The sequence below is a fragment of the Heliangelus exortis genome, chromosome 5 (genome assembly GCF_036169615.1).
Source record: "Heliangelus exortis chromosome 5, bHelExo1.hap1, whole genome shotgun sequence".
In the NCBI taxonomy this organism is placed as follows: domain Eukaryota; kingdom Metazoa; phylum Chordata; class Aves; order Apodiformes; family Trochilidae; genus Heliangelus; species Heliangelus exortis.
This window is the reverse complement of record NC_092426.1, coordinates 28,992,697-29,012,029: the sequence shown is the minus strand read 5'-3', so window position 1 is coordinate 29,012,029 and position 19,333 is coordinate 28,992,697. Positions and strand designations below refer to the sequence as shown.

Sequence of the window (19,333 nt, the reverse complement as noted above, 5' to 3'; positions counted from 1 at the left end):
GTGGTCTTCCATGGGCTGCACTGCAACTTCTGCTCTGCACCTCCTCCCCCTCCTTCACTGACCTAGGTATCTGCATGGGTGTTTCTCCCACATCCTACTCCTTGCTTCCTGCAAGGGTTTCTAGGTTTTCTTTTCCCCTTTTCTTTAAAATATTACTGTCGAGGCAGTATCACCATTGCTGATAGGCTCGGACTCAGCCAGAAGAAGGTCTGCAGGAGCTGGGGAAGCTTCTAGCAGCTTCTTACCCTTGTAACCCCTCCTCTGCTATCAAAGTCCTGCCACACAGACCCAATACAGAATCTAAGGCTGATAAAGGTATTTCCAAGATCGATGTTGCAACACTCAGCATTAAACTATGCATGACTTGATATGGAAACTAAAATCCAGAGGTAGCCACCATTGCGTCCCATACATTGTACCAAATCAATGGAAAAATGGCAGGGCATCAAGTATATTTTATCATCCCAACATATAGTTTAACTTAGACCATTTGGGAACACAGTAGAACTGCCATCTTCACATGAATTTACCCTTAATAATTAAGAGGTTTTTCCTAATGTGTAACACAGTTTGTTGCTGCAACCAAAACCGCTATGGCTTTGCAGCCATGAGGAAAAGAAAAAATGTTCATCCTTGTCACTATTTCCCTCCCCTTAACTTTTGTGCTATGGATTATTCCCAACTAAATAACTAATTGCACTTGACCCTACGGAACTATATCATTTTTCTGATCAAATTGCTTGGAACTCTAATGTTGCACTCAAACAAAAGCACAGACAGGCATTTGCCTCCCTAGTTGCATATTATCTTCTGAAATTACCAGTCCTATGATGTGTTCCATAATATAAACATATATAAAACCACTGGTGCCAGACTCCTGCAAAAACCCCAGTAACAGCAAACGATGCATGAGGACTTTTCCAATACAATTAATCAGCTTTTTAGTGCCTACCACAATTTTATTTTTATTCTGAAAGCTTCTACCTGTCATCAGGTGAGAAACTCTGCTGAAGTCAAGATATCTGATGTTCCTTTCTTACTTGTAATATATTATTCTGTTGCAGAAAGACAATAGATGCATCTGAAATCATTCCATCTCTTAAAATTCATGTTGGCTGCCACACAGCAACATGGGGGCAGAGGAGTTGAAGGAGGGCAAGGTTCACCAGAATGGCAATTAAAAATAAAGAAATAAATTCATCTATGGAATAGAGTTAGCCTATAGAAAATTAAAAGCACAGATCATATCCCAAACCTCTCCTCATGAACATGGGCATCAGACACTTGGGTATTCCAAAATGTACTGAATGGGCCTGGAAGTGAATTGTTCTTTAAAATAAATGTCTTAAGAAAAAAAATGAACCGATACTTGGAAAATTTGACTGGCAATGAAAGACAAGTTAAATTTTGCTTCAAAAAGGCTATTGATTTAAACATTTCTTTAAAAGATGGGAGACCCAGTTTGAGCTGCCTCTGCAACCCAAGTGGGTTGAAAGCTGTGATCCTTATATCCAAAATGAGTATCCCCACTGCAAGTCTAGGGGACAGCCTAGGTCAATCAATTTTTAAACTCTTTCTTGAAGTAGACCTCCTTGAAGTATATAGGGAGGAGGACAACTAGCAGAATTGGAAATAAGAAATCTTCTGGTTTGTCTCACTGTCCTCAGTACATATGTGCACATACTCTGCATCTTATATTTGAACATAAGCATTCATATGCATAAATACAGACATTTAATTCTATACCATTTGATGAAAGTACATTTGGTTTGGAGGTGTATGATGTCTCATACTAGTGGTAGAGTCACTGGGTTTAACTTCCTCTGCTTTGAAAGTTTGAACATGATTTTCAGTGGAAAAAAAATGAAAGTCTATCAAATAGTATTTGCCATTTAGTCCAAAAATAAATGCAGTCTTCTGATACACAGAGCACTTCTTTTTCTGACCACTATTTGTACTTCCAGTAAGATGCACCCATTCAAAGGGAGCAACTGATATGCCTAAACACCTAAGTGTACTACACCACCCTAGGATGCCACCACTGTTTCACAGTTTGAAACACCACACTCACAGAAACACCACAGGATTTCTGCCTTTCTAGAGAGATAGTTGGAGGAAGGACTGGAAAACTTGAACTGCACTGAATGCCTACCTCCAAGCAACTGAATTCCACTCTAAATTTGAAGACAAATACAAAATGTGTGATCCCAGGCAAAACAGGATCACAAACTGCCTTCCAACTGCCCTGAGGTGTAACCTTAAATTAATCTAAACTTTACTACAGTAACAAGAAAGTATTCAAAGCATAAAAATAAGCCAGACAAAAACCTATGATACCACAGGTCTATCTGAACAATGGGATTAATTTATACACTTAAAAACATATTTATTGGACCCTTATTTTTACTAGAAAAAGTCAAAATATAAAGCAGAATATTGTGTAGCTGCTGTCTATACCCTGTTCCTGAAATCTAGACTCTCACCAGTCCTGGTTTGACCTTGGAGAAACTCAAATTAATTTCATCTGAATACATTAGCAATAATTAGATCATTTCCCCCTGCTCCCCATAGTCTCTCACAAAACTTGTTTTTGTACATCCTTTTCTCCTTCAATGCAAATATTTATATTTTCATCCCTTTTGAAGTAAGGTGATTGACACAACAGCACAAGTGTTCTGTTCAGTAAACTGAAAATATTCTGGCTGAAACTTGCATAAATAAGTGCCCAGTGAGCTGGTGACATACAAAGGCAAATATGAAATGGAAAATATACTGCTTAAAAATTAAAATAAATTAAAAATCAGGGCATTAAAATGAAATACAATGCAAAATTTATCCCTCCAAGAAAGATCTTAACCTCAAGAAGCAAAGGCTTACCAAATATTCTCATGCTCATGCTCAGTAGCTATGCTGTGAAAGAATGTCTGATTTTTTTTTTTAAACAATGAAATCACCTGTTCAATATTTTATATGGTATAAATATTAACAGCCTTGCGTGTGTGGTGGTTTCTCAAGATTAAAGATATAAGCACTATAATTCTCTGGGCACATCATTAAGATTTCAGTCACCCAGCTCCTTACGGATACAGATAACATCTAATCAATTAATAAATTATAAACCTAAACAGATAACCGGATGTCAAATCATTAATCTTACCTGACAGGCAGATGTATGTTAAATATTCACCCTGACCTCCAGTAGCTAGGAAAGGAATCTTTTTTTTTGTTCTTCTCTTCACTTGAACAGCTCCCAGCATCCTTTCATCATGTGGGGCAAAAATTTCTTTGCTGATTGCAGATTTGGCATTCATTGTAGATCACAGATAGGGCAGACTGAGGTTCTCTAAAAATAAAATCATAAATAAAAAATGTTAGAAACCCCTAAATTATGTGAAAGTCCAGTTAACTTACAAGGGCACAACCAGCTCTGACCTTCAAGTAAAGTTTTCAATGATTCAAAGAATTCAGAAGATAATTTCACACAGAGGCAGAAGTTACAAAGTATTTAAGAGTCTTCACTGAAGCTGTCCTCTACACTTCTAAATTCTCTTAAACTAGCTTGGGTTTTTTTGAGGAGAAGCTGCCCACACTAGCACTTCAGAGGGACACCCTTTAACTTCATGATGCATCCAAGTTTTACTCATCCTCTCTCTGGTAACTGGACGGGAATTCATCTGTGACACAGAAAGGAAAACATGGCAAGGGCTCGTGGAAGGAACTCTGTGGTTGAGTTGCACATTGTCCCCTCTGAGTGTGGCTGTGCTGGCAGACAAGGTGTGCTCAGGGGGGATACAGAAAGCTTCAAGTTGGATAAGGCTGTTCCTTCAGGAGCACTGCTCTTGGTGCCAGGGCTTGATTAAGAAGCTCCTGAACCTCTCGCAGTTTTAGCACCTCATCCCCTCAGCCCCTCTGTAATTAACAACTGGGCAGCTGCTCAGTAATTTAAACTCAATGTGTTTCATCAGTAAACAGGGTCAATTTGAGAGGCATTTGGAAAGAAAAGAAAATGTAGAGAAAAGGGAGGAAATGGATGGAAGCTGCTTATTCAGGCATGTCCAGGAAAAGAAAGGTCTGAGCACAGCTTGCAGTGGAGCCTAAGGGAGAGAGAACTCAGGGTATTAACAGGCTCTTCAGGGAAGCAGCACCAGAGAACAAAACCAACCAACCAACCAAAAAATAAAGAGAGAGAGAAAACAGAAAAAGAAAGGAAAAGAAAAAAAAGCTTTTGCATTCATGGGGGTGTGAGAAACCACAATTCACCAAACCAAATTCACCACCTATTTATCTTGGGATGCAAATAAAATCCTCTGCCAAAATAATCTGTAATAGTACACAACAGTTAACCAGTATAGAGGTATGCAAATTATAACTAGTTTCTAGTTTCAGGATTAAGTATTGATTTACAAAAGTCAATTGCAGTTAAACAATGACCCCATATATAGCAAACAACAATAAAAAAAAAAATCCATTTCAAAAGGAGAGAATGTGCAGGTCCTGAAAATACACTATTTGCTAACTCCTGCCATGTAAATTACCTATCCTTTAGCAAAAAATGTATCAGCATGAAAAAGGAACTAAAAGAATAAGTTTATACCTGCTAGTTACTCAGAGAAGGTTGTTTTCACCTCATTATTATTATATCTAATTTTTCTCCTTTTCTGTGCTATCAAAATATTTGCAGTATATCCTATTCCAGCAGGCAAGATGTGGGCATATTATAACTACTGGCTTGGTTTGGTTGGTTGGTTTTGTTTGTTTTTTTATTTTTCTTGTGAGGTTGGTTTTCTGGCAGTTCTGTTGTTTGGTATCTTTTTCAAATTCAAGGCCACTATAAGTGACTATGATTTAATCACACAGACCTTCCTCTGACTGACATAAAGACTGATAATCTTTGCAGAAGCAACTTAAGTCTCAGATCTTCACATGCCTTTAGAATTTTCAGTAAACAGTTAACTTGAAAAATCACACATATGCTGTCAAAAAAAATATACTTGAGTTACACCCAATTCAAAAACTGCTCTCGAGTTTGCAATCACCTATTACTGTTAACTCTGCAACTGAGTTGTTCAGTGTTCTCAGATGTTTTCCTGAGGTTCACACACATAAACACTTGGTTTGAGAGTGGTTTCAAAAACAGACAGTGATGTAAAGGCTTCCTGTATTTAGAGAGGATATAAATTTCCCTTAACTATACTTCAATGTAGTAGAAAATGTTATTGGCTTATTGCTTCAAAATTTTCGTAGAGTATTTCAAAATTTACTTTAAGGATATTACAAACAATAGGTTCACTGTATACAGCTGCTTCTTGTAAGACTCTGCTGAACAGGATGTAAACCAAACAAAAAGAGACATTACCCAAATCTTATTTTAAAGATTTCCAAATCCTTTTGCCTCTTAAGTGCACTACAACTTACAGCATGGAACTAGAATGACTGCCACATATACAACAAATGAAAAATACAAAATGTAGGAGGCTTAAATTAACATCTCTGTGTGTCATGTCTGTATCTCTAATTCCAGTACTTTTATACATATACAACATACAAATCCACCTTTAAATAAAGCCTAGCTCAATACAACATACCAAGACAAATTAAATACCTTGTTTCAGTAGAGACCCCAAAAGACATTACAGAGAAAAATCAAACACTGCATTTACTGCTGCATGCTGTTATCTGACAATATTTGCAATTAAGTCACTTTTCTTACATCCACCAGAAATTGTACACAGAGCAGACATGAAATGCTGTAACAAGAACCTCTGACTAAAGCACGCAACTCACTGCCTAGAAGGCTGTGATCCTCCTGTTCCCAGTACTTGGTTTACTAAGCCTCAGGTGCCAGAATTAAGCAATTAATCTCATTGTAGTATACTTGATATTACTGATGAATCTAATGTGGAAACTGACACGCTCAGAAACCCCAGAAGCCTGTTTATTTAAAACTGAAGGAGACTCACTGTGCCTGTGTGCAAAGAGACTTCTGAGACTGAGCTGTCAGAAGTCTGAGTGGAGTTGTTTCTCATAGATCAAAGAAAAATCAGCATCTGGGTTTAAATAAGCAAGATTTCTATCTATGGAAACTGGACTTGATGACCCCTATGGGTCCTTTTCAACTTGAGATACTCCAATTCCATGAAAAGCAAGGGTTATATTAAAGTATAACATTCCAGCATTCTTTTTCAAAGCAGGGGTAATATAATCTTTTTATTAGAGTTACTAAAAATACCAAAACTTCGCTCCGGGAACATGAATAAGTTGTTTTTTTTTTTCCTATTCTCCAAAAAAACCCACCTCTTTTCACCTAATAAAAAATGCTGGGCGTCATGCAAAACTTCATGTAGTACATGCAGATTTCTTTACACAGTAATGTTTGTTCTTGGCACACATTCCTGGATAAATTCAAACCCCCAGCAGTTTCCATTTATGGTCCATGTGGACTCACTCACTTCAGATAGCAAACAGCTTCCTCCACGCTGGAATATAAAATACCATAAAAGTGGAAACTTTTCCTGTAGAATGTCTGAGCACTCTGAGACAGTGCATTACTGTTCCTAACATTTACCCTTCTGTGGCAAGAGAGATCTAAACAACTGATTAAAAGTAAGAGTCTCCATAGAGAGCCTACATTTCCTGCCTCACACAGCAGTTTTCTCCCATGTGCTTAATTCTGCTCAAATGATTACAACCATGCTTGTAACTGAATGGAGAAAATCCCATTTTCCTCCCATATTTTTCCACTCCAGTCACGACAGTGTTATGGGAGATGATGTCAGCAGTTACATCCCTAGCACTCCAAAGAAACGCCCAAGAGAAGATTCCTGTGAGATTTGAATTACTGCCTGCAATGCACTGCTTGTTTACACCTCCTCAAAGCTTTCTCTGCTGCAATTTTCCATGATATTTCTGTCACAAAAAATTCCCCTTGGAACAGCTGACCATTCCTCCACATGTGTGTGTGAGAGGACAGGGATTAGAGGCAATTCCTACAATAAAATTAAAATAAACCCAAGTCACTTATGCTGATACCTTCAACGATCCCACACTTTCTAGTAACAAAAAATCTTGGGACAGTTTTCTGGTCAGCCAAAATATCAGGCTGGTTTTGGGCAGGCAGACAGCAAATGGCTGACTTCTCTTTACACGCAGATGTTTTACAGGACCATGCAAGTAAGTTGTGGGGTAAAAAGGGGATTTACAGTGCCTTCCTTGAGGTACTGGTACATAGATGGAATTGGGAAAACTAATCCTCAGCATACAGAATATAAATAGTACTAAATTACCAAGGAAAAAAGGAATAAGAAGGAAGACAACGCAGAGCAGTAATGTTTTCCATTACAAGAAAAAATGTTCAGTATGTTAAGTCTCTCTGTTTTCAAGGATCTTTACTCTAATCACAAACAGGGATGGGCTCACAGCACAAGCTCACCACTGAAATGCTGCCTGCAGTGTGAAAGTCTTGTGATAATTGCCTGGTATTTACTTGCTGGAAGTGTTGAGACTACATGTTTGATCTAATATTACCATTCATCAAAATTTTGTATTTGTTGCTATCTCAAGCAATTAGCTAGAACAACTTTGGAAAAGCAGAAAATCATTGCTAAACAAAGGCAAATGTATAAATCCCCAAAAAGCAAATATGAGAACATACAATTTCTGGAGTTGTTCTGTAATAGATTTATGAAGCTTTATGCTGCCCTAGAAGGTAACATCCAAGTGTAACGAGCTCTGCAAACAAGGATAACATGAGTAGATCAACCTTACTTAAAACAGTTGAGGCAAAAATCTTCAAAAGGCTTGGACATAACTGGAAGATAGGAAAACTTTCTGTCATCATTCTGTTTGCAAAATCTAACTTTGCTTGAGAGATTTTCATTGAAGTTGTTATAATAGCAGCAGCCACTGTCCAGAGGCCAGATAAAGTATCCTACAAAATATCACATCCTACTAGCACAAGTTGACAACATTGCTAAGTATTTCCAGGGGGTGGGGCAAAAAATCTCTCTTGGGACTTATTTGTAGAGGCAGTCATATTCCAATTCACTTTTTCAAATGACTGGCTCATTTGAATTAAACATTAATTCTAAAATATGAAAATTATTATAATGGAAATATACCTGTGGCAACTTAAAATAGAAACGAGAAATATGGTTTCACTGACATATATAATTACAAGGTAAGCTGTCAGTCCAGCTGAACTGGACATAAGCAGACTTCAAAGAGCAGTGGCTCTTAAATCAGACTCAAGTCTTTTCTGATAAAGTGACTTTTTTTTTTTTTTAAGTGGAGCCCACAGAGGCTTTGTACTACAGCCCACTTGATCCAAGACTAGTGTTTGGCAGAATGTACTGTAAGAAATTAAAACCTTCTTAACATTGTTTTTAATCAAGCTATGGTCTGGTTACAGGGATTTAATAATGTTCTGGCATTGTTTAAAGCAGCCTGGTTGGAACGATACAATGAATCTCTCAGAAACTCTCAGAATAAGCAAAAGGAATTGGAAAGGATATACTGGGAACCACACTTCGTGGCCTGAGAACATGTGATGGGTTTAGTCACGAAATATAAAGGAGGAGGGGCAAAGCACACAGCAGTATGTTCAAGTCAGACAGAGGCAGTTAAGTACCTAAGTACTAATGTAAGAGTACGTGTTTCTAAGAAAGTGATCAAAAATGGGATGCAGAAAGTTTGTACCATTCAGGGTCTCCGTTTCGCAGACCAGAGCACAATCCTTTTTTAAAAAAAAGAAGTTCACCTAGAAATTTTGTTTACCTTCCTCCATCAGCCCTCAAAACACCGAAACTCTACTTACAATGACAGATTAACGGGGACATCACAGAAATCCCACAAGTGGGTGAATGAGAACCAGTCCCCCTGTCATGCAGAAGACAGAGCAGCTGTTTCCATTCCTGCACTTGGCTCTAGTAAAAGTGCGCTGCTGCTGAGGGTGAGAGGCACACAGACAGCATCATGGTGACCAACACTTCCTCAACCCAATGGGAGCAAAACAAGATCACTTGCTTCCCACGACTGAGCCCCCAAAATCTCCCCAAGAGATACATAAAGTTAAGCAGGAGGTGGTACAAGAAGGCACACAAGAGGCATACTGATGGATGGTTACTGTATATTGCAGGTAAAACAATTTTTTCTTGTTCTGACAAGAAAATAGCAATTCCAGATCTAGCAGCTAATGTCCTAGTAAACAGTAAGGCAGCTCCCAGCTAAACTCTGCTCACAAGAGCATGTTAATTCTGAAGGGCAGTCTAGTACTTCAAGCTGGAAAAGTCCAACACAAATAGAAGAGATGTAACATTTCTGTGCTGTAATTGTGTGTGTGAACAGCTTTCAGAGAGTAGACTACTTTAAACAGACATGAAGAAAAAATTGCTGCTTTTGCTTCCTTAGCATTCTGGATCAAGAAAACACCAATAAGAAATTACAAAATACTAATACAGGAGTCATGGACATTTCATTCTTTAAGCATTTTCTTAACAGTCAAAAGCAGCAGTGTTCCCTAAACATGCCTCATCCCAGATGCTGATGGACACATGGGTGTGCTTCTGGGAGATGGGTGCCCCAGAGAGGGAAAGGCACCTTAATAAAAGGTGGTAAAATTCACTCAGAGAAGCCCCTAAAAGAAGAGCAACAGATGGGAACACACATGGAGAGGTTCTCATTATAAAAGTCTCAACATCTGAAAGTCATTATTGCTTGAGAATGTATTAATTTGAAAACAAGGATGGACAACACCACATTAAGTAGCACCATCCAAATGACCCAGGGCAGTGCTCATGGAACAAAACCTGTCAACAGTTCAAGGAGAATCTGAACAATGGCAAACCTGCAAGGAGCAGGGAGTTGGACTCTGTGATCCTTCTGGGTCCTTTAAACTCAAGATATTCTACAATACTTTATACACCTTACAGAGTGAAAACTTGTGCTTATATGGCTGCTGCCATATGTGGATCTTTTCCAATTGGTGAGCAAAAGACAAGTGCCTCAGTTTAACATCTATCATGCTCTTCAATCTTTTTTCTGAAAAAGCCCAAAACATTTGATGTTCGAGTAAACGATTATTCCCACTTAATAGGGGCCTTTTGTACTTACTAACTTCAGTCTATTTCTCCAATACTGTTAAGTATTTAAAATTCCAACCCTGTCCCTCAGCACATGCAAGTCTCTAGAGACTTGCACCAAAAACTCAGGATGTACATTTTATGTTCCATCACTTTACTCAGCTGAAATTGTTTGAGACCAAACACAGCATACCTTCACTCATTCAATTAGACCTAGAGAGATACCAACTCCTCTGAATACACTTCAACAAAACTTTGTGTTCCTACATCTTATGCTACTTCCATGTAACCTCATTTTCTTAGTGCACTCATGACTAATATCACAAGACAGTTATCAAAGGCACCATTAAAGCTGAGATATTAACCACCAGTTCCATCTTAATCATGTGGCCCAAGACTTCATCACAGAAACAAATTCTGGTTTATTTGTGTTTTTTGGTGTTGGTTTTCTTGGGAGTTTTTTGTTTTCTTTCTTTTTTAGGGGGGGTAGGGGTGTTGTACGTGTTATTTTGGTTTTGGGTTCTCTCTCTGTTCCACTGTTCAGTATTTTGGCAAAGAAAAATAACAAAAGGTGAAGTTAAAGAATTCTGGTGAGAAGCAGCAGCCCACATTCCTCAGGGAAAGAAGAACGGGTTTGAAAGACTGCAGTTTGGAGCACGCAGTTTCTTCCAGCACTTCGTACTGCTTCACATTTAATTTATGCTCACGTTATGCACTTGTGTTGGGAGATATGACTGATATTCCTGTCCACTTTTCTTCCTTATGATAGCACAAATGCTTATGCAGTAGTGCAATGAACTATGCAAGAGAGTTAATCCAGGTTTAATCCAGTTTAAAAGAAGAAAAATAGTGATTAGTTTCATTTTAATCAGCTCAGCTTCCTGACTCTGCTCACTCCACAGATGTGTGCCAGCACATGGAAAGGAAGAGCAGGGGTAAGATTAGGTCTGTCTTAGGCACCAGGAGCATTAGTTCACAAGGATCATGAAACTGGAGTTCAAAGACAGAACCTGAAGTGCTCATCAAGTAGTGAAACTGGCTGACTGAAAACACGGCATGGAGGCAATCACGATAATTTTTTTCAAAACCAGAACTTGTAATGTAGAACCAAACTGAATAAAAGAGAAACTGTAAAAAACTGTAAAAAAGAGAAGTCCACATGAGGCTTCCTCACTAAGAGCAAACGTGTTAAGATAGGAGCAAATTTCTTGATATACTGACTTTGTTAGTTTTTAAAGAGAGGCATAGCAAAAAGACAGGCTGGAAGTTAGGCTCTGTTATCATGTAGTGCCATTTCTGCACTAAATGAGACCTAGATGTATATAGGAGTACACAAAATATTATGCATTGCTATTACTGCAGTATGTCCTATATAACTAGAAAACACTAAGTCACAGCAGCTACTCTGGCACCACGGCTCAGAGGAACCTGACTTTGCCTTATTAGCACGAACAATCACAGATAATGCATAAGGACAAAGTCTGCAAATACTAAGGTCTGATCACTGAAAAAAACCCCAACATTTTAAACGGATCATAATTCAAGTTGCCAGACATAAGGTATTAATACAGTAGTAGTTGAAGATGTTTTTAAGAAAAAAAACCCACACAACTGTTTCAGCTAAGAGCTAGTACATCTTACTCTTGCCACTGACTTACTCCTACTAGTACACCTCACTAAGCTCTTAAAACATTTTCCAAATCCTCACAGCTCCATTTCCATTCCACATCACATAACTCACATTGGTAAAACTGCAAATTTCTGCACAGTAGTCACCTGTTAAACAGAACATTCCAAAAGAGAAGCAGGGAACAAACCCAGGTCTTTCAGGCTGAAGAGTCCCAATTTTCTGAACTGTTCCTTTAATGCTGCAGAAGAGTACAGAAGGAGACTAATACAATGATACAATGGGATAAGATAACACATCAAAGGATCAGAACATTCTAGTTCATCCATCCAAGATGAATCAACTTTCTCCAGTAAGTATATTTTTCAATCACTCCAAACATTTGAGCAAAATCACCCACTAGAAAAATGCTTAAGTCTTTTAAGAATGGAAAATATCAGGTGCTGGGGATATCAGAATCTCTAAGATCAGAGACACCTTCTATAAAGTATTAGACCAATGCCTTGTTTGGCAGAAAACAAGAACTGTGTAAAAAGTGCTAAGCCATCTCTTGGCAGTGTCCTGACATTTTCTAGTAGGTAACTAAATACAGTTTTCTTCCTGGCAAATAACACAAGTTGGACTTATTCTTGATAGGCTGCATACTGCTTCCTAGGAATTGTAAAATGGGTGATCCCAATAAAACTTGCATAACCACAAGAAGTCCTGCAATTTGAAGAAACAAACAAAAAAAACCAAACTGGTCTGCTCCAGTGTCTTGTTCAAGGGATGTTGTCATCTCACAAATTATTAAAAATGCCTTCCATGGCTTTTATTCCCCCCCTATGTACAACTGCTTAACTCTGCACTCCTGCCAGTTCAAGAAATGTCTGTGTACAGGTCGACACCATCCTCTTTCAGAAAAAGTAATTTGCCATTTTCAGACAGCAGTGGCTGCAAAGTGGAGAACTTCATTGAGGGTTATCATCCTCACTCAGCAACTTCCCAGTAAAAAAGTTAATCCATTGTTTCAAGGCTATTGACTTCAAACGGATTCTACCCAAAAAGGTCTCTTTCAGGCAGGGAACAAGAGTCCTTGCTTTCTATCCAAGTACAAGAACATGAAAATATTTTTTCCCCTCCTTCTACCTGACCCCCGGGCTGAGAAAATGCAAAGAGGTACAATTTTCCCATCTGAGTGCAATCCTGCTCAAAGCCAGGAAAAGGCAGCTTCTCCTAAGGACTCCAGCAAAACACATCACCTGCTAAAGATGCCAGGAGAGACAGTTCAGCTTCTCTGGCAATGGATATTAAATAGGGTTGTTGGAGAACGTAGCACCATCTCTAACTTGGCTTGCAGTATCTGAAAGAATACCTGGAAAAAAAGCTGTTCCCTCTCAAACACTAAACTGAATTTATAAAATGCCAAACCTAGACTTTGAGAGCCTAAGAATTATTTCTTTTTGTAAACTTGCTGTGTCTAAGGAAAGCCAAGCTACGGCTTCAAGAAGCTGAACTGCTTGTTTCTTACTGCAAAAGACCAGGAGCTAGAGAAGGCCAAATCTCCACAGAAGTCCCATAATGGAGTGTGCTTAGGATGCTGTGAAATCCAGGCTTGGGCTTCACCAACCTGGGTGACAGGTATGCTGCTGGCTGGCTAGACAAGGGGATGACACAAAGACAGGAGAAGCAGCTCAGTGATGAGATTTTTGTGCCCCAATGGTCTTGCCAATTACAAAAAGAATTTGATCATGCTTTACAAGTTTTAGGAGAAGCCTCCTTCCTCAATTTCTACACAGCTGTCTCTAAGAAATAATAATGTAAATAAAAGAAACTTTCATTTTTAAAACTCCCAACAAAAATCAGATGCTAAAGAGAAAATAAGACCATGTCAGGCCCTATGATTAGTAGCTGGAGTGCAGGATTTGCATATCATTGCTCATTGCTTAATGAGACTGCTGGACAGAGAATCTAAATGTGGGAATACATGCATGAGAACCAGTGACAGGATTAGAGACCATGGTAACAAAAGATCTTGGGAAACACCTGGGATCCAGCAGTTGAGTTACAAAGCAGATTATTTTAAGGGGCTGGATCAGTTTCCATATATATCAAATTCAGAGATTTTATAAAATGTTAGAAAGGAAAGCTCATGCTAGCCCAGCTGCAGATATTTCTGCCAAAAAAAGTTTGCTGTTTTCACCTTAGGAACTACAGCATCAAATCTGGAGAACAGAGTTACTGTCTAGCAAGGACATGCTGTATTTCAAAACCTACTATATCTCCTACAAAAGTCAGAAAGAATGAAGTACTGAACCACCTCAATTCCTAATTGAAATGAATTGTTCTTCAACTAGATAAATAAGCTTCACAAATAAAACCTCAGAAAAAGCAAGCAGAAAGAACAGCTTCATTTTCAACAACCATTTTCTGCCTAGGAGTTCTATAACTGCTTTTCATCTAGTTTGGGTTTAAAATCTGATTTTCCTTGAAACATTTCTCTATTATCTTTTGCCATCCACTCAAAGTTTTTTCCTCAATGATGTTATTTACCCGTACACAAACCTAGGCCAATACTGAACTGGAAACTACAAGCTGTTCCTCACAACTCTTGCTATAATCTTCCTTCTCTCTCACTGCATTCAGATTCTTACTTTTCCTAGTATATACAAGTTTGTGCAGGTCCCTTCCAATTCATTTAATGGGGAAGAAAAGGAAAACTCTCCTGGAAGAAAATTCCTAGTACCGTAAAGGCTCAAAAGTAGAAGGATGTGTGCAAGTATAAAAAAAAAAAAAAGTTGTACTGACTTAATATATTTTAATATATTTTAATATTTTAAAATTTTAATATTTAATATTTTAATATTTTCTCTTCAATATTTTAATATATTTTTTTTTCTGGTGATCTCACTGTACTGAGACCAGCATAGTTCCCAAACCTATGACTCATGCCAATCCCAGCAAACTAAAAATGCTGGAGAGCCAGATGTTTTGTTTATGATTAATTAATTTCTTCAGCATGTCTTGCTCATAAAAATATCAGGCTTCACTTTGTATGCAAAAGATAAAGCATTACAGTCATCCTCCTGCCTTACTGTTTCTTAAACACTTCTATGTTAAACTGAAATGGCATGGATGCTTCCAATGCTTGAACAAAACATACAGGAAAAAAACCCACAATCTTGCCACTAAAGATTTAATTTCCCAATTATGACCTGTAAAAAATATGTAACTTCTCAATATTCAAATTTCTGGTCTAGAAGCTTACTTCTGTGGATCTCATGCAGCAGGAACTAGTATTATTTGTTTCTTAAGACTTGAAAATAAGCTAAGGCCCAAGTATAGTTTATTAACAGATGATGAAATCGAAAGAAATAACTTTCAGCATTCCTCAGTTTGGTATTAAACCTCAAAACAGTGGAGTGCTTTGATTTAGGAAGTTTTGTTACTTCACTGATTTTTTAAGTCATTCCCACCACATACCTGATTATCGGTGGAGTTACACTCACCACTACACAACGTTTGTCTCTTCCCCCTGTGAATAACATGTTTATTTTTTCTACCCCTAAAATGCAAAGAATCCCACTTAATTAACCCATTCAACGTAGATAAATTTACTTACATTGCAAACCTGTGTTCTCCTCCCCTACCATCTGTCATCACCATATCCTCCTCTGCACATGGCTCATTGTTTTCTAACATTAATACTTCCTCCTTCCAATCCGGTTTCTGTTGTAACACTACTCTAAGGTGTATCTAATTTGCATGACAGTAAAGAAAACTTAGAACTCCAAAACATTAATGGAAACTAAGTATCCATACTTCAGTGAAATCCATGGGACAAGAAACCAGCTGCAAACATTTCACTGTGTTTGCACACCTCACTTCCAATTGTTTTATTTATGCTCAAATATACTGTAATTCACTTGCATTTAAGGGGATATCTGGTCTTCATTCAACATCCTAGATACTGCTTGATATTGCAGAAGAAAGATCTTTCTCACATGCAAGAAGAGAAATGCATCTATGCAGCTGAAATATTAACAACCTGAGAAAAGCCCATGGCAAATACCCAACAAATGTGTGTCTCTGCTCCTCTGAGCTACAGATGTAGCCCAAGCTAGGAATAATAACCCTGAGAAACAGCTGCAACTTGAGCTGCTTAGATATGAGTTTAGTACCACCATATGATGCATGTTACCAGTTCCTTAGCAACCTCTATGCTTATTTCAATATAAAAAAAACCCCACAAACAACAACTAAAAAAACCCACAACACCGCAATAATCACTTTCCACTGATCTTCTACTTTTCAACAAAGCAACCAATATTCAACTGCTAAATTAAGGTCTGTTAAAGGTATTGCCAACTACTTGACAAAGACACAAAAGCACAGAAATCACAGCTTAGAGGTGAGCTATATCATACCAAGTTCAATACACAAACTTGTCCATCAGCTGTCATTGTCACATAGCCAGAGAACTGCTGGGGTTAAAGTGATTTTGTTACACTCCCATTGCATTCTTCCCAGTAAATCTCAGACTAATCTAGTTTCAGAGCTATGAAAAGCAATACTGGAATCATCCCACTTTTTGTCTGCCTTTTACCTTATGGGCAAGTAAACTTATCCCAAATGGAACAGGTGGTTGTGGTGTAACAGAGAAAATACCCTCACAAACCTATTTGCTTTACATAGCACCCATAATAAGATAGAAGCTCGAGTAACTTCAGATATTTACATACAGACAATAGCAAGAAACAGGTATTACACCATATTAAGTAAAGTTAGACTAAGTTGTCACTGTAAACCATATGATCTTTGGCACAATACTTCTTCACATACTAACTCTTACTTGGCATAAAGAAGAAAGAAAAGACATAGATTGAAAAGGGAATAGTAAAAGTAGTCTTTTTCAGCCAAGGTTTAAACGTGGACTAAAATTGTGCAAAAAGACATTTGCAAACAAGTGATGACAAGCTGTTATTTCCACAACATTCAATCTGACCAAACCCCAAAATTGTATGTTGGAAGCAGAAATATTAAAATTGTGCAGCACCTCTTATTGCTATAGAAAAGAGATTTACAGTAAGCATGTCAAAGAAACAGCCAGTCAATTTTTTAAAAGCTGTTTCATGGTGTCAAAAAAGACTGCAAATACGTTCATGCTCTTTCTGTGCTAGAAAATATCCTCAGTCCAGCATTCTGCACACCTGAGAACCACGAGTGCTTCTGCTATATTCCACTTTTTTATTGTAAACCCCCCCTCATATTTAAATAGGCACTTTAAACTGTTTTATTAATTATTTTAAATTAACTAAAACCTTGCATAGGCTTTGTCAGGACCCTGCCATGCCCTACTGGTCCCACCTAGTCCCACTCAGGGCTCCCCCCATGCTGCTTACAGCCTGTGACACCCCATGTCAGACCCCCAAGGTCACCATCCCCTGCCCCAGTGATGCTGCAGCAGGGGCAGTCTTCAGCTCCAGTCTCCACAACTCATCCCTGTTTGGCTTTGGGCCCCATCAAGCTGGGCCCATCCACATCCCAGCCAAGCCCAGGCCTGTCCCTACAGCCCTGCCTGACCACTGCTCAGCTCTCCAGGCCTGATCCTGCCCTCCCCCTCCAGGGGAGTTGATGTCCTGGTCTGGCCTTGGCTTGTTCTCATCCTCAGGGAGGTGCCCAGAGCTCCAGGACAGGGCTGCCCCCAGCCCTGGGGAGCCACTCCTGGTGCCCAGAGCCACCTGAGCAGGCTTAACCAACAAGAAAAACAAAGGAGCAGCTCAAGACAACCAGCAACTATTTGCACAAGGAATATATCAACAACAGCTTGAGTACATGTACTAAGCAGCACGAAGGATCCAAAGTCTGCACTGACTCAAGCCTTTTGCTATTACAGTTGTTCCAAGTCTCACTGTGACAAGGAAAAGGAAAAAGCAAAGGGACTGAACAAACAAAATTGATTTTTACTTCTTTCAGAACATTTTAAATAATGGATTGCAGGTCATGAGAGAGATGGCTGTAGAGAAGGTGCCAGTAAAGGACAGCCAAGCTACGAGAGCCGGGAAGCAGAGGGAGGGAGATGGTTAGAAACACCAAACCATTGCTTGCACACAGCAATATCTCCAGCTCAGCAGCAGTAGCCAGCCTGAGATATTTTTTGAAGAAAAGGTAATTACTCAAGACTGCTCAGCAGTGGCAAGGAAGACAGCACATGAATTCTATACCACTGAGTCAAAACCTTTGTGCTTATTTCTAGTCAGGAAGGGCAGCAAGGACTCCAGATGGAGAATTTCAGAGGCAGGGCTGCAAAAGTTCTGCAGGACAGCAGCAGCCTGATTTGACTTAGATTTGACCTAGAAAGGCTACACCACCTCCCTTAGTCACCATGCCTCCTGCAGGCAGCCCCAATGCCCAGAGCCCCAGTGACTAATGATGTTCTTCGAAACACTCACCAGCATCACTGGGCTATACTCTGCTCTTCTGACAAGCTCCAAGCTGAGTTTTAGTGGGAATGAAAAATAATGTGAGCAATTCTAATCTAATAAGAGCGTATTAAAAACTGGTTTGGTGACCTTGGCAGGAAATTCAAATTGGGAGGCAAAGGACCTGCCAAGACTTGCCAGTTCCTTCACTCTAAGCCAAGACAAGATAGTAACTCTATCAACAGCACAATAGAGTGGTATCAATAAAAATTACTTCTTCAGACACAACAATTCATGCATAACAGAAGTAACTGCTTACACTGGAACTGATCCTTAGCAATGGTTATCAACATCCTGGGGGCATAGACCCATTTTAGTGAGACAAACAGAGCAGGACAGAAGGGAGAATTATTCATTAAATGGCCTTGCTCCCTGGTTCAACATGGTTCCTTTTCCATACAGGTTAGCAATGGGCAGCCTTCTAAATGTCAGGGAAAATCTAGTCTGTAAACTTAAATTAAAAACAGAAGTAAACCCTTGAACCTATAAGGGACGTTTAAACAGAAAGAAAAAAAAAGTTCACAGAGCTAGTGTTGTTAATGTGTAAATGAAGCACTGAGATTAACATTTAAAATCAGATTTTTGATTGACCTGTGCACGTATTCAGAAAGAGCTAAAACTTTCACAGATTACTAGTAGGTGTTACTTGTAACACCTGGTAAGCATTGGCTACAAACTTTAATATTTTATGAAAGTCTACTTCTCAAATGCTGTCTATTTATAAAATAAGAGACTACAACTTCTCCCTGAACAGTTATGAGAAATGTTGAAATATGTCATAACAACCCTTGGTGAATTTCAAATGTTCCATTATTTCCCACAGGTTCTCTCCACTTTTGGTCAGTGGATGTAAGAAATGAAAAGAATAACTGCCCATTGTAAACAAGCATTGTTAATTGCTTATTAATAAATCAGATTCTTCTCAGCATTCTCTGTTGCACAACGAGATAATGTTTTGAGATCTGAAAGAGAAAACAGCAGTAAAATAAATAAACTTTCACTACTGCCAGGCAAACTAACAGTTTAAAAGTACTTTCATTCTGAAAGAAATTCAGTTCATATTGTAACTCAGCAAATAAGTCTGGAAAGCATTTCAGAAGATCCAGTCCCCCTGGGGACAGTTCCAGCACACATTTACAACTGGTATTCCTGTAAGACAATTTTATGCC

At 38.7% G+C, this 19,333-nt stretch overlaps 1 protein-coding gene across 2 annotated transcripts in view; it reads right to left on the bottom strand.

The window, feature by feature from the left end:
* Positions 1-19,333, bottom strand: part of STXBP6 (syntaxin binding protein 6) — a 102,873-nt gene that overhangs the window by 64,672 nt on the left and 18,868 nt on the right. For both annotated transcript variants that reach the window (XR_011725985.1, XM_071744307.1), the window contains exon 2: positions 3,158-3,343. Coding sequence is in view for 1 of the 2 variants with exons in the window: in XM_071744307.1 (XP_071600408.1) it covers positions 3,158-3,311 (154 nt within the window). In the remaining variant the exon portion in view is untranslated. The remainder of the gene's footprint in view (positions 1-3,157; positions 3,344-19,333) is intronic.